The sequence below is a fragment of the Gekko japonicus genome, unplaced genomic scaffold, assembly GCF_001447785.1.
Source record: "Gekko japonicus isolate JY-2015 unplaced genomic scaffold, Gekko_japonicus_V1.1 scaffold3574, whole genome shotgun sequence".
In the NCBI taxonomy this organism is placed as follows: Eukaryota; Metazoa; Chordata; class Lepidosauria; order Squamata; family Gekkonidae; genus Gekko; species Gekko japonicus.
In genome coordinates, this window is record NW_015164305.1 from 130,482 (window position 1) to 144,272 (window position 13,791).

The window sequence follows — 13,791 nt, forward strand, 5'->3', positions numbered from 1 at the left end:
TAGGAAATATAAAGACAATCTGGTATTACTGTGTTTTTAAAAAAACTTATCCAGCATGGCATCAGGCTAAAACTCAAAGGACTAGTACCATTAAGTTGCAGGCAACTTATGGTGACCCTGCAGAATTTTCAAGACAAGAGATTAACAAAGTGGTTTGCCACTGCCTGCCTCTGTGTAGGGACCCTGGTCTCCTGTCCGAACACTACACAGGGCTGACCCTGCTTAGCAGCCAAGATCGGACAAGATCAGGCTAGCGTGGGTCATCCGGGTCAGGGTGGCACAGATTTTAGTCACCCGATAAACTGTACTGGGAATCCCAGTTCAATGGACCTCCTTCTTACATGCATCAGAACCACCTCAAATACTAATAGCTGCAGAAACAGAAGAAACAGAGACTCAGGAAAGATTTAAAAGCAGCTAATATATGCTAGGGGCTGCGGTGGCTCAGAGGTTAAGATGCTGAGCCGCAGACCGGAAGGTCTGTAGTTCAGCAGTTCGAGACCCTAGTGCCACATGACAGAGTGAGCTCCTGTCTCTGGCCCCAGCTCCTGCCAACCTAGCAGTTCGAAAGCAAGAAATTGCAAGTAGATAAATAGGTTCCACTTCAGTGGGAAGGTAACAGTGTTCTGTGTGCCTCGGCATTTAGTCATGCCAGCCACATGACCACGGAAACATCTTCAGACAGCGCTGGCTCTTCGGCTTGGAAACAGATGAGCACTGCCCCCTAGAGTTGGATTCGACTAGCTTTCGAGCAAGGGAAACCTTTACCTTTACCTAATATATGCTAAAGAGGTGGGTGCATTCATTTCTGGAGGTAATGTGGCTAGTATTTAACAAGATGAGCAGTTATCTAGCATGTCCCTTGCTCAAAACTTGCCTCTGCCGCAAACTTACTTACTAGGTAAGTTTGTGAAGCATGTTGAGAAATTAAAGCATGCATGTTAAATCCTATTATTCATACTTCAGAAAGCAAAAAAACATATTCTGTTTTGCAGTTGCTATCCTATAAATAAATAGCGTATTGCATATAGTTTTCTGATAAATACTCACTATTTTGATATGGTACTCCATGCTATTTTCAGGGATGGAACTGCTGATATCTTAACAGAAATGTATTAGTCCACCCTAGCATTGACATTATGTAGGTACACCTGTAACCATGAGCTCTAAACTGACATTTTGCAAAAATCAGACAATCTGATTTCAGCTCCATCATTTACTGTCACTAGTTCTACCATCTGCATCATTGTAAGGGCTAGCACTCCTGCCAACCTAGCAGTTTGAAAGCAAGAAATTGCAAGTAGATAAATAGGTACCACTTCAGTGGGAAGGTAACAGCGTTCCGTGGACCTTGGTGTTTAGTCATGCCGGCCACATGACCACGGAAATGTCTTCGGACAGCGCTGGCTCTTCGGCTTTGAAACGGAGATGATCACCGCAACCCTAGAGTCGGACTCGACTGGCTTTCGAGCAAGGGAACCTTTACCTTTACTCAAGGGCTAGCAAGCATAAACTACCACTCGCTCAGCAAAAATTTCACCACTTGGCGTTCAAAATTGTACCTTAAGGAGTCTATATTATCTTGTATCCAATGGAAATATGTTTTGGATATACCACGGTGGCTCAATTCAGACAACTATCTAAAGCAGGGGTGTCAAACATGCGGCCCGGGGGCCGGATCAGGCCCTCAGAGGGCTGCAATCTGGCCCGCAAGGCCCTGGCTGTTTCCTGGTTCCTTTTCCAGTTCTGTTGCTGCAATAACTCAGAGCAAGAGGTGTCAGTTATCAGAGACCATTAAATAGACAAAATACTGCAAGAGTTCTAGTGTTTTAAGCATGTTTTATTTAAAGTTTTTAAAATCTTTAATTGTGTTTGTGTCCTTTATAAAGTTTATATTTCTGCTACCTGGCATTACATTTTATGACACACATGGCCCGGCCCAACAAGGTCTCATTTATGTCAGATCCAGCCCTCATAACAAATGTTCGACCCCCTGGTCTAAACCATGGAGGCTAGTAAACAAGCCATGGGGCTTTCTACTCCCTCTACCCCCCACGTGTCTCTCCTACATGAAGCACAGGGCTCACACTCCCATTGTGTAGTTTCAGCCATGCCATGATTTTGACAGTCATCTGAACTAAGTTCATGTCACTCTCCCATTCAAAGATGTCAAAACACAAAACATAAGTTTCCAAATAACACAAATTAAATAGTGGGAATACAGAACTGTGAGAACCAGTATGTTCTCAATTTGGACAGACATCTAGTCCAACAATCTTGCGTCATAAAAATTAATATTTCTGTTGTACTATGGTACAAACTAGGAGCTTTTGTAGATAATATAAAAGAGTCATTATTTCTTAGAAGTCTATAATTTGTATAGATGTAACAGCGTTCCGTGCGCCTTGGTGTTTAGTCATGCCGGCCACATGACCACGGAAACATCTTCGGACAGCGCTGGCTCTTCGGCTTGGAAACGGAGATGAGCACCGCAACCCTAGAGTTGGATTTGACTGGCTTTCGAGCAAGGGAACCTTTACCTTTACCTTTAAGATCTACTCAGACTAAACAGCATGTGGAAGAGGCTGCTGGTAGCCAGGATATGAAGTATGCGCTGATGAAACTTTATGGTTCTTCCCTACAAATTCCTATTCCAGTGTCATTTACCAAAACTGATGTTGATGGCTCTGTCTTGAATGTGCAGTTACTGATTTTGCCAATAATGAATCGTTTGTCTTACAAGCCCACATGAAATTATCAAACACCAGTTGCACAATTTACTCCATTTACCTTGTAGAACTCTGCTCTTCAGGACTGCAGGTTTTTGAACTGTAACAAATTAAAACCCCTGACCTTGAGGAGCAAAGTGTTTCTCAGTACTGATTTCAGCCTCTTGCACACAACTTTTCAAGAGAATATGATTTAGTTGTCATGCAAAAATATTCAGGGTTTAGCTACACCATCTGCTCAATCTGAAAGTACATTTTTAGTCATTCCCCCCCATATCAGTAAAATGCTCTATTAAAACAGTGATTGTGAAACTACCCATTTCACTGTATTTCCCACAAGCACTGATTTCCCCCCTCTCATTAAGAGGAATCCAAGACATTAGCAAGTTCTACAAGTTCCCAATTAGTTCATCTGCCACCAATGTGTGCCAGGCAACTCTGAGGGAGGCAGATCTTCTAAGCTTTCATTCTCTCCTCTTCCGCCCGCCTGCCCTCCAGCAAAAGAAACCCAGGCTCAAGGACTGCATCTATTGGAATCCCGCACATGCAGAAAGTACTAGTTCTTTCCACACTTCACAATGGTCTTGAGAAAGCCGTTCGGAGCAACTCAACAATGGCAGCCAAAGCCTTTAACAGTTCTTTTTCACTCCCACTGCCATGGTGCCATGCAAAAAAGTAAAGCGTGCTCTTTGGGAGCGCAAGTAAATTTTACAATCTACTGTTTAATATTGTGTCATTTAAAGTGACGGAAGCAAAGTCGTATTCAAGCTTAAGTCTGAGATGCATTATGTTTTGCACTGGCAAATCTCAGAACGACAGAGGATCTCACATACACAATGAACCTGAACACAAAAGCACTGGAGGGTTAGTTGAGGACAAGAGTAGAGCCTCCATTCTGCAAGAGCCTTGCCAGGGTAGGATTAGTGCCTGCAGTACTTATTTCTAACATTTTCTCTACTGTAGACATGGAGTGCCATCCCCTGGCTTGGGAAACTCAGAGTATTCTAAATCAAAAGAAGGGAAACTCTGTATTTGCATTCAACTTGCACATCACTTTAGTTTGTATTTTAGCTACAAGCAACGTCCCATAAATTCCAGGGGGAAATCTGTTATTGATTTATGTTCATGCTATCTGAATACCCCCCAAAAAACTATTCAGAAATGTGTGGTTTATTCTGCATGTAGCAGATCACTTTGACCTTAATAAATACGCACCTTACAAATAGTTGCTTGAAGTTTCTCATTAATGTCCTTCTAAAAGGTGTTTCAACTGGCTGACAATTAGCTTTGGCGAAACATCAATGTGAGTGGAGGAGAGTCAAAATCTCCCCCTTGCCTACAAGTGGTGCTTTGGTAAGTCCTATGGCCAAAGCTGCCATTCGCTCTGCCCTTTGTTGCCATATTGTTAATTCAGGCAGTATCCTTCAAGTGGTTGGATTTGTCTCAATGGCTGTCTGTTTCTGACATCTGTGGCAGCTGAAGCACATTCAATTCTGTGGTAATGCTACTGGAATCCTGAGATTTACTTTCGCTTGTTTCTTTGTTTTAACATGCAAAAACCATGGATACCTTAGGAAACACCACAATGCCTGTTATTTATTTCATTTATACCCCACCCTCCCCACCCTCCCCGCACACGGGCCCCACACCACAATGCCTATTACTTATTTATTTATTTCATTTATACCCCGCCCTCCCCGCACACGGGCTCAGGGCGGCTTACATAGGCACAAAGTGCAGTAAAAGTAAAACAGGTTAAAACAATTAAGACTAAAATTCACATCAAACAGGATACATGAAAGACTATAAATACACACTCCCTATTGCATACCATGGAGGGATCAAAGAGGGGGGACGCCATCGGCCACGATGTCCCAGATGACCAATCGGCCCAACCCGGCGATACTGCTCTGCAGTTGCACGGTGGTGGTAGTGGCGGCGGTGGCTCCTACTCAAAAGCCTGGCGGAAGAGCTCCGTCTTGCAGGCCCTGCAGAACTGTAAGAGGTCCCGCAGGGCCCTGATCTCTTCCGGAAGCTCATTCCACCAGGTAGGAGCCACCACCGAAAAGGACCTGGCCTTCGTGGTAGCAAGCCTGGCCTCTTTAGGCCCCGGGGTCACCAGGCGGTGTTGCGACCCTGACCGAAGTGCTCTTTGGGGCCTATGTGGGGAAAGGCGGTCCCTCAGGTATGCTGGATCCTGGCCATGTAGGGCTTTAAAGGTAAGCACCAGCACTTTGAAGCGAATCCGGTACGCTATAGGCAGCCAGTGCAGCGCTTTCAGCACAGGTTGGATGTGCTCCCATTTAGGAGCACCGAACAACAACCTGGCCGACGCATTCTGCACCAGCTGCAGCCTCCGAATTTGTGACAAAGGCAGCCCCATGTAGAGAGCATTACAGTAGTCTAGCCTCGAGGTAACCGTCACATGGATCACTGTGGCCAGATTATCGTGGCTAAGGAAGGGGACCAACTGCCGCACCAGCCGTAGATGATAGAAGGTTGCTCTGGCAGTGGCCGCCACCTGGGCCTCCATCGTTAAGGTGGGGTCCAGGAGAACTCCCAAACTCCTAACCTCTGAAGCTGGCACGAGAGGAGCCCCATCGAAGGCCGGGAGCGGGAGCCCCAATCCCATACCACCCCGACCCAGGCACAGAACCTCCGTCTTTGCCGGGTTCAGCTTTAGCCGGCTCAGCCTGAGCCACCCAGCAAGGGCCTGTAGAGCCTGGTGTAGATCTTCTGGGTCGGAGTCTAACTGGCCGCCCAACATCAGATAGAGCTGGGTATCATCTACATATTGATGACACCCAAGCCCATACCTCCAGACAATCTGGGCGAGGGGGCGCATGCATATGTTAAATAGCATTGGGGAGAGTGCCCCCTGAAGCACTCCACATTCAAGCAGGTGCCTCCGGGACTGCTGCTCCCCTAGCACAACCCTCTGTCCCCGACCTTGGAGCAAAGAGGCAAGCCACTGAATCCCCATGTCGGCAAGGCGGTGGGCCAGCAGCTGGTGGTCAACCGTATCAAATGCGGCTGACAGATCTAATAACAGCAATGCCGCCACACCACCTCGATCCAGATGTCTCCGGAGGTCGTCAGTAAGGGCAACCAGCAGTGTTCCACTGCAATGCTAAATCATAGTTTGGCATTATGTGCATGACCCTTCAGTCTTACACATTCCCTCATACCTCTCATCCAACTCTGGTTTGCAATTCTGGAACAAGGTGCAAGGTAGATCCTTGCTCTACATGAAACCCACCAGTGACCTTGAGCCAGTCATCGCTTCTCAGCCTAACCTCTCTAAGCAGGGTTCTTGTGGAGATCAAATGGAGGGAAGGAGAACATCCAAGCTCCTTGAAGGAAGGACAGGATAAAAGTTCAATAAAGTACACACACACACACACACTCACCATGTGTAAATCATGAGTGACTGCATAATTCTTCCTTATCAAGGATCTACCTCTCTAGAATATATAATAAGAATCCAAAAAAGAGGGGAGAAACAGAGGTCAGTTTACCCTGCACAAATCTAAGAATTTGAGGTGAAATACACAGCCCTGTACAGATAGGACCCCCCCCCACAGAGTCAGTGACTGATCATGTAGGAAAGGTGAGTGGGCACGAGTATGCTAGCCTTGCTCCACAACCGCCACATGATCACCAGTTCAGCTCCATGGTGTGAACATCTGGAGGAAGTGTCTGCATGTACATTCTGTCCCTATGATGGACAATGTTTGGAAAGCAGTATCACTGATCATGGGGAGGGAGCATACGCACAGACAATACCTCCATGTATAGGTGTCGTGCTCACACGCTAGTGATAGTGTGGAGGTGGGGAGGGAGGGAAGGCTTTGTAAACACCCTGTTATGTCCGCTGACCGCCACCAGGGGGCAGCGAATACCCCAGAACAATGGGGACTAGGCTCCTAGTCTCTCCACTTGGGAACCAATAGGACCGTGGCGGGAGATTTAAACCCACCAACGGGACCTAGGGGGGCGTCCCCAGGTGTGTATATAGTTGGTCAGCCGGCCGTTAGTTTTTGTCTTTGTTGTATACTAGTAAACCATGCTGATCACTACATCAGTCTCCGTGGTTTTTACATGCGTCTAACCCACTACACTTCACACCCCATCACAGTCAAGTGCATTTATACCATTCTGGAACATTTTGCATGTAGCATTACCGTATCAGTACCACAACTCACTGGGCTATTCAGCACTGGTGACCTAATGCTGTCTTTATTGTATTGGCTGTAGTAATAAGCACCCCCTTAGCAAGTTTACCAATCCCTGGCCATTTTGGCTCCTTTGTATTGCTTGAGTGGTTTTATTTTATTGTTTTAGTTGTGAGCCGACTTGTGGGGGGCTGGAGAGGTGGCATATGTATTTTCTAAATAAATAAATCTCTTCTTCCCAGATCTATCGGCTCCATTTTATCAATTCAAGTGTGCTTGGTATACAGCATCCAGATAAAAGATCTTCGGAACATGGCCAGAAACAGTTCCCCTCCTCCCACTTTTTGGAATTTTTAAAAATCATCTAGCCGGACGAAGAATTATGGAGAATGCAAACACTTCCATCCTGTTTTGTGTTATTTTGGTTCGTTGTAACAGAAGGTCATACATGGCCTTTTGCTTTTGATAAATGTGATTCCGCTTTTTTTTATTTTTAAGCCTGATTGGACTTAACCCTTTGACTGAATCTGGAGATGAAATCTTTTCATTTGTTTGGAAAGCCAGTAAGCCAGTGGCTGAGGCTAGATCTCTTCTTCTGACTTCCCACCTGCATACACTTAATGAGTTCATGGTCCGTGGCTTGCTGTATTTCAGGGAGGAGTGTGGAGGCCCCCAACATAGGCACTGGAGGAGGAAAGCTTTCCTGAAGAGCCAGTCTCAGAGGACAAGCAGACTGAGTCCCTGAGAACCCGCTCATCCCTGAGCAGCCAACAGGCCATGGGTCTTCATGGGTGACTGAACTCCTCAGCTCTATTCATCCCTCTGCTCAGTGCATAATAACAAAACAGCAGTGCTCTCCTAATACAGGCCTCTCCATTCTTCCCTCTTTTATCATCATTCATATCTCAACTATGACATGACTGAAAGGGATTCTGATGGGAAATGTGCTTCAAATTAGCATATTTCCCCTCAATACAATAGAGGCATTAAGCGGCTGAATTTGGAACGCCTAAACAAAGAGCAGCAAGACTTTTTTAAAGCAGCAATGTTTGAAGTTTAATTATCTATTTCTAACCAGATTTTACTTTAAAAGGGAAAGGATAGGTACAAAATTTTACTATTAGAAAATGCTAGGTTAATGAACATTGCATGTTAAACTCAGTTTAAAAAAAAATAACCGTTCTGCCCGTAGGATGATTTTATAGAAGCATAATGATGCTAATTCAGAGTAACATTGAAAATTTGGAGTCAATAAAAAAATTAGACTTAAGAAGTCCAAGAGAGTTTAACAACAGATTATAATGTCTAAAGGAGTTAGCTCCAGAATAGTGATAGGCTGACTTTTTTCATGCAAAACGTGAGGAAGGCAGAAGGTTGGTTATATATGCTAAGAGGGTCCTCTATACACCTTTTATTGTCTGTTGAAACAAGCTGGCAGCATATCAGAGCGGATGACTTTAGAAATGGAATGGGGTGCAGGATGGAATTCATATATTTAGGAAAGCAAGTTTCAAAGGAGGGAGAGAAACTAATAAGTCCAAGAATGAAAAGCATTCTTGCTACACTTCACCTCATTCTGAAAGTGAAGAGTTCAGTGACTGATTGGTGCCTTTTTCAATATGAAGCTCATCCTGGCTTGATGTACACACATACTTCCAGAACTGAAACAAATTTATTTAAAGGAGTGGGAGGACGAAGGGGGTCTCTGCATTAACTCAAAGTCTATAGCAGTTGAAGGGCCTAGTCAGCAGGGGAGCATGACAGGACTTGCATAAACTGTACTATAAGCAGTACACAAGGGCTTCTTTTTTTAAGGTGGGTAGCTGTGTTGGTCTGCAGTAGGACAGCAAGATTTGAGTCCAGTAATAACTTACAGACCAACAAGATTTCCAGGGTATGAGCCTTCAAGAGTTAAAGCTCCCTCCCTCAGGTATATGGCAAAGGGAGCTTTGATTCTCAACAGCTTATACCCTAGAATTCTTTTTGTTGGTTTTAACTCTAGTTGCAGTATTCGTATAATGTTACGAAACTAGAGAATTTTCCTTGACTATAACCACCACATTTCACAATCTCCCATTAAACCTAACTGACATATAAAACCACTAGGAATAAGGCCCATTGTGGAAATAAATACGAGCTCTAGAAAGAGGGTCTAGGCAGGTGCCCCGGCCTTGGACACTCAGCGTCAGTTTGCTGTGGCAGCCTCAGCAGGGTATAATGACACACCGTTTTCTCCAGGTGAACTGATCTCTGCCACCTGAAGAGCAGTTGTAATACTGAGTGATCTCCAGTCCTCACCTGGAGATTGGCAACAATGGTTCCCCCTGAGGAAGTGGCTGGTTTGGAGGGTGGAGTCCATGGCATTGTGCCTGTCTGAGGTCCTACCACTCCTCAAACCCCAGCCACTCCAAGCTCCTCCCCTCAAATCTCCAGAAATTTCCCAAACTGGAGGTGGTAACCCTACCTATCTCCTTCCCAGCCAACCATCAACCTACCTTTATCTGTCCCTCTGACTTCAGCTTTCCATCTCCTTCCCCCTCCCTGCAGCCTCTACCTAGGAAGAGTACAGTTTTTCTCCGCAGTGGGGACCAAAGCAGCTCACATCATTCTCCTTTCCCCCTTTTTATCTGCACAACAACCCTGTGAGGTAGGTGAGGCTGAAAGTCTGTGACTGGTCTGAAATCACCCATTCAGCTTCCACAGCAAGAACCTAGGTCTCCCCCTGGAGAAAATAACTGCTTTGGAGGGTGGACTCTATGGCATCCTATACAGCTGAGGCCTCTCCCCTCCCCAAACTCTGGCTTCCGTAGACCCCACCACAAAATCTCCAGGATTTTCCAACCTGGAGCTGGCAACCCTAGTCAGGACTGACCCCAATGAGTTCCCCACAAAAGCCAAGGGCCTCTTGCCAGTGCCTTTTTACTGACAGAACGAAGCTTGGTTGCCTAGCAACAGCTACTGAGGAGAAAGTGAGCCACACAGCAGTTTTGGCAGTTTATTCAGACAAGGAATGGCAGTGGCCAGGGTAGAGGAGTGGAAACAGCATGAGAGTACTCTTGAGTGGCGGTTGATGGGCCAATGGCTGATGGAGCACACAGCACAGCCAATAGGAGAGCCAAAAAGTGTCAATACACTGGGCTTTTATATATACAGGATCCCAGTAATGGATCCTCCCTTTTGGACAAATTTGTTACAACATCAGTGGAGAATATTTCCTTATCTATTTTGGCCTCTTGAAACACACACGCCACAAATCTATCTGTCCTTTTTGTTTGTATAGAGGGCCCAAGTAAGTATCTCTGCCACTCCCTTTACAGTATACCTGATGTAGACACAATCTTAAAAACTCCTTACAGATGTACAAACTAACAGTTTTAAAATACCTGCATAAACTTTCAGAGGCATACTTCATATCAGTGTGTTTAAACACCTGATGCATCAACTGCAGATATTAAGATCAAAGATGCAATTATCGTCCACAAGGAGCCCATCTAATTCACAAAAATGGAAGAATGGAAGTATCAAGGATGAAAGGAATCTGAAGGTCATCAATTCCAGTCACTTTCACTGCTGCAGGACATTCTACATTTAAGCATCTATAATGCTAGTATAAGCCATGTCATTTTCACGGTAACATTTCATTTCTGTTAAAAGGTTTAGAATTTAGGGCCTAGGGAGCAAAAGGTCACAGAGCATGGGCAGTTGATACAGTTATTCATATTACCAACTGCAAGAGCCCCACCCCCTCAGTCAGTCTGGCCTGGAGTGAGGGAACTGCTGATTTCTTCAGAGGTAAGTTATGGGCCCAACAACCAGGGAGAAATCGTATCCTAGAATTTCTCCTTTAGGAGTTGTTAAAAAGATTTCGTCAAGCTATCTGTTGAGTTGTGGTTAAAGCAATGGTTTACAACTCTTTCCCCCTTGAGTCAGTCTGGCCTGCATAGGAGATTTCTTTGCAGGCCCAAGCCAGAGACAGCACCCAGAGCAGCAGTAGGAGCAACAAGCACACTGAAGAGCATAAGGGGAAGCAGTAGCCCTTCATTTCTTTAAGTTAACATTTTGGACTTTCTTTTTTCCTTGTGTTAATGGGCATTATTTGCTAGAATCTGCCTTTGTTCTGAGAGCTCTTCCTGAAGGGCACTGAAGATCCTGTTGCTTCAAATATTGCTCTGTTCATAGCCATTAGGGGTCCCAGTCACACGGGACGTAAAATGCGGGGGGGGGGAGAAGTGTGGCAGTTTGGCCCAGAGCAAAACAACGCGCAGCCGCCCAATCACAGGACCCGTCGAGGTCCCGTGGGTAGGGGCGAGGTGGCGATCACACGAAGACCCTGCAGCGCAGCAAAGAAGCGGCGCGATCTCACCAATGGCATGCACGATTCTACGGAGCAATGGAACTTTCGCTTTCCTCTTTGTGCGCATGCGCCATTGGGTGCTTGTATGCATCCTGTGGAGACTTGGGGGGGGAAAATCTGTTTGTGACAGGACATGGGCGGGTGCTGGATGGCACGGACTACCACCGGAAACGCGATCAGACGCCAGCCCTTGCCCCGCGGTTTCCGGAAACTAGTATTTCGGAGGTACTAGTTTTTAACTCCGCATCTTCACTGGGAAGCCTCGGGTTCGCCATGGGAGCTCTACGCTTCCCAGATGTTGCGGTGTGATCGCGCCTGGAAAATCCGCCTATCATCCGTCTCAGTAGCGTGGCTAATGCTCCATGTGACCGCAGCCATGATTTAGTTTTACCTTTAGTTGTAAAGTGTTAGGTTTATGATAAATTTTGGTTCCCTCAAAAACCGTAACACCTTAAACTTTTTTAAAAAACATTTTTTTTAAAAAAAACAGTTTCACATTTGTTTGCCAAACCACAAGAGTGCTGTCAGTTATTGAGCTGACCCCTCCCCAACTCTCCTATTAATAAAAGTAATTTAGGAGAGAGATCTATATAAACAGAATCCTGCCAGGTTACACTACCTCACACATGGACACCATCCATATTGAGGAATTAACAGTTAGACAAAGTAATCTAAAAATAATTACATCTCTTAACTGAAAAGAACATGAATCAGCTCCATGAGAAAACAATGAAGAGTAGTTGTAATTCATGGACATTATAAACCAACCTACTATGATCATCGTAAAATGTCCTTATTCTACTAAGGGATAATACTCACTCATTAGTGCCTCTCCAGGCTTCTGTTTCTCTAGGTCAAGTAACTTGTTTTCTCTTCCCTCTCCAGTATCAGATAGAAAAATGTTTTGCTTCTGCATGATATGCATTAGCCCACTCTACCAGTTCCACATTATTTCTCCCACGTAAACATTCACATAGTCTGAATACAAGTATTGTAAACCACCTCTGCCACCACCTCTTCTGTGCTATGATGGGCACAGAATCCACTTCTTTTGGAAAACCAGTTTAATAAGGTCAGTCATAAGTGAGAAATGACCAACATTTTAAGAAGTAAAGCCACAAGAGAGATGGGAAGGGATAAGAAAATTAGAATAAGCTTATTAAAAATGGACTGAGCCCTAGCCAGAGCTTTTTAAATGGCAAGAACTGGAAGAAGAGAGCTTAATATGAACTACTACACTTCAGAAGTATTCTTTGTATATCCTTAGATTAATCAAATTGGCCATTTTTATCCATCTATAGGATTGGTTGTTTGGCTTATTTCTCCAGTGCCATAAAGTAAAGACTCTGCTTGATTACTTTTGATAATTAGTGACAGTTCCAGATTACTGCCTGAAAGCATTTGGTCACTAGATTTGAAGGTACCACATGATTCAGAGGACATCTGAAAAGTGAAAGCTTTCTGCAGGTCAAGTCTACTCTAACAGAAGCTAATTTGATGCCTTTTTAAAGAAAACGGGAGGACGCCAGGCACGCTGGGGGCGGGGCCACGGCCATCCAAGGGAAAACCATAGAGTTTTCCCTTGGATGGCCGTGGCCCCGCCCCCAGCATGCCTGGCGTCCTCCCATCACTTCCGGGTGACGTGCATGTCAGGGCGGAGTTCCCCCCGGGGCCCGATTCAGCAGCGCCAGGGAACGGGCCTCTGGGGCGGGGGTTTCCCCGCCCCCCGGGGGGACTTGGGATTCCTAGGGAGTAGGCAAGTAAAAACCAATTAGGTTGCAATCCAAAAAGCGGGAAACTGAAGCAGCGTATTTGCTGATGAGTAGCAGCAATAGTTACCCTACCATGGGAGTACCAAATGCTGTAGGAAAACAACAGCCACCACTTTCACTATGGCTGCAAGTTAATTCACAGGGGCATCTAGCTGAGAGTAAAGAAAAACTAGATAGGTTTGAGGTTTGATGTAGCATAGCAATTTTTAATGCACTGGATCCAGACTAAACTTCCAGTAGAATGGAACTTTCCTGCCTCTCCCTTGCAATGCACTGATATCCATGAAATGCTTCACCTGGGGAATAGGGACGTTAGAAATTACATGATGGGGTCTTTTAGTGGAAGTTAACAGTTTAGTCTGACTCAATTCCATGCTGTTTCTCAGGACAATGCTGTTTTCAGGACAACTGTCATGACAATGTTGACACGTATTAACAGATGACTCCACCACCTTCCAAAATGCTCATTAAGTAAAGGTAAAGGTTCCCTTGCTCGAAAGCCAGTCGAATCCGACTCTAGGGTTGCGGTGCTCATCTCCGTTTCAAAGCCAAATACTGAGTGCCAAGTAGGCATTCATTGCAGATCATGTGAGGAAGGCATTTACAGGCATTTAAATGCATCTGGCATAGCATCACCAAGATACTGCGGACACATATCCTTACACAAATATATGAAAGACAAAAAGTGCATAGAGAATGCATCCCAACGAGTCATAAGTTTGTAACTATAGAGCTGTAATGTATTCAGAAGCTGCCCTGAA

At 45.2% G+C, this 13,791-nt stretch overlaps 1 protein-coding gene across 1 annotated transcript in view; it reads right to left on the reverse strand.

Annotated features, from left to right (window-relative positions):
• Window positions 1–12,135, reverse strand: part of GPM6B (glycoprotein M6B) — a 73,649-nt gene extending 61,514 nt beyond the window's left edge. The window contains exon 1 of the mRNA XM_015408816.1: window positions 12,078–12,135. Within this exon, the coding sequence (XP_015264302.1) occupies window positions 12,078–12,081 (4 nt within the window). The 5' untranslated portion in view covers window positions 12,082–12,135. The remainder of the gene's footprint in view (window positions 1–12,077) is intronic.
• Between the last annotated feature and the right edge of the window lie 1,656 nt (window positions 12,136–13,791).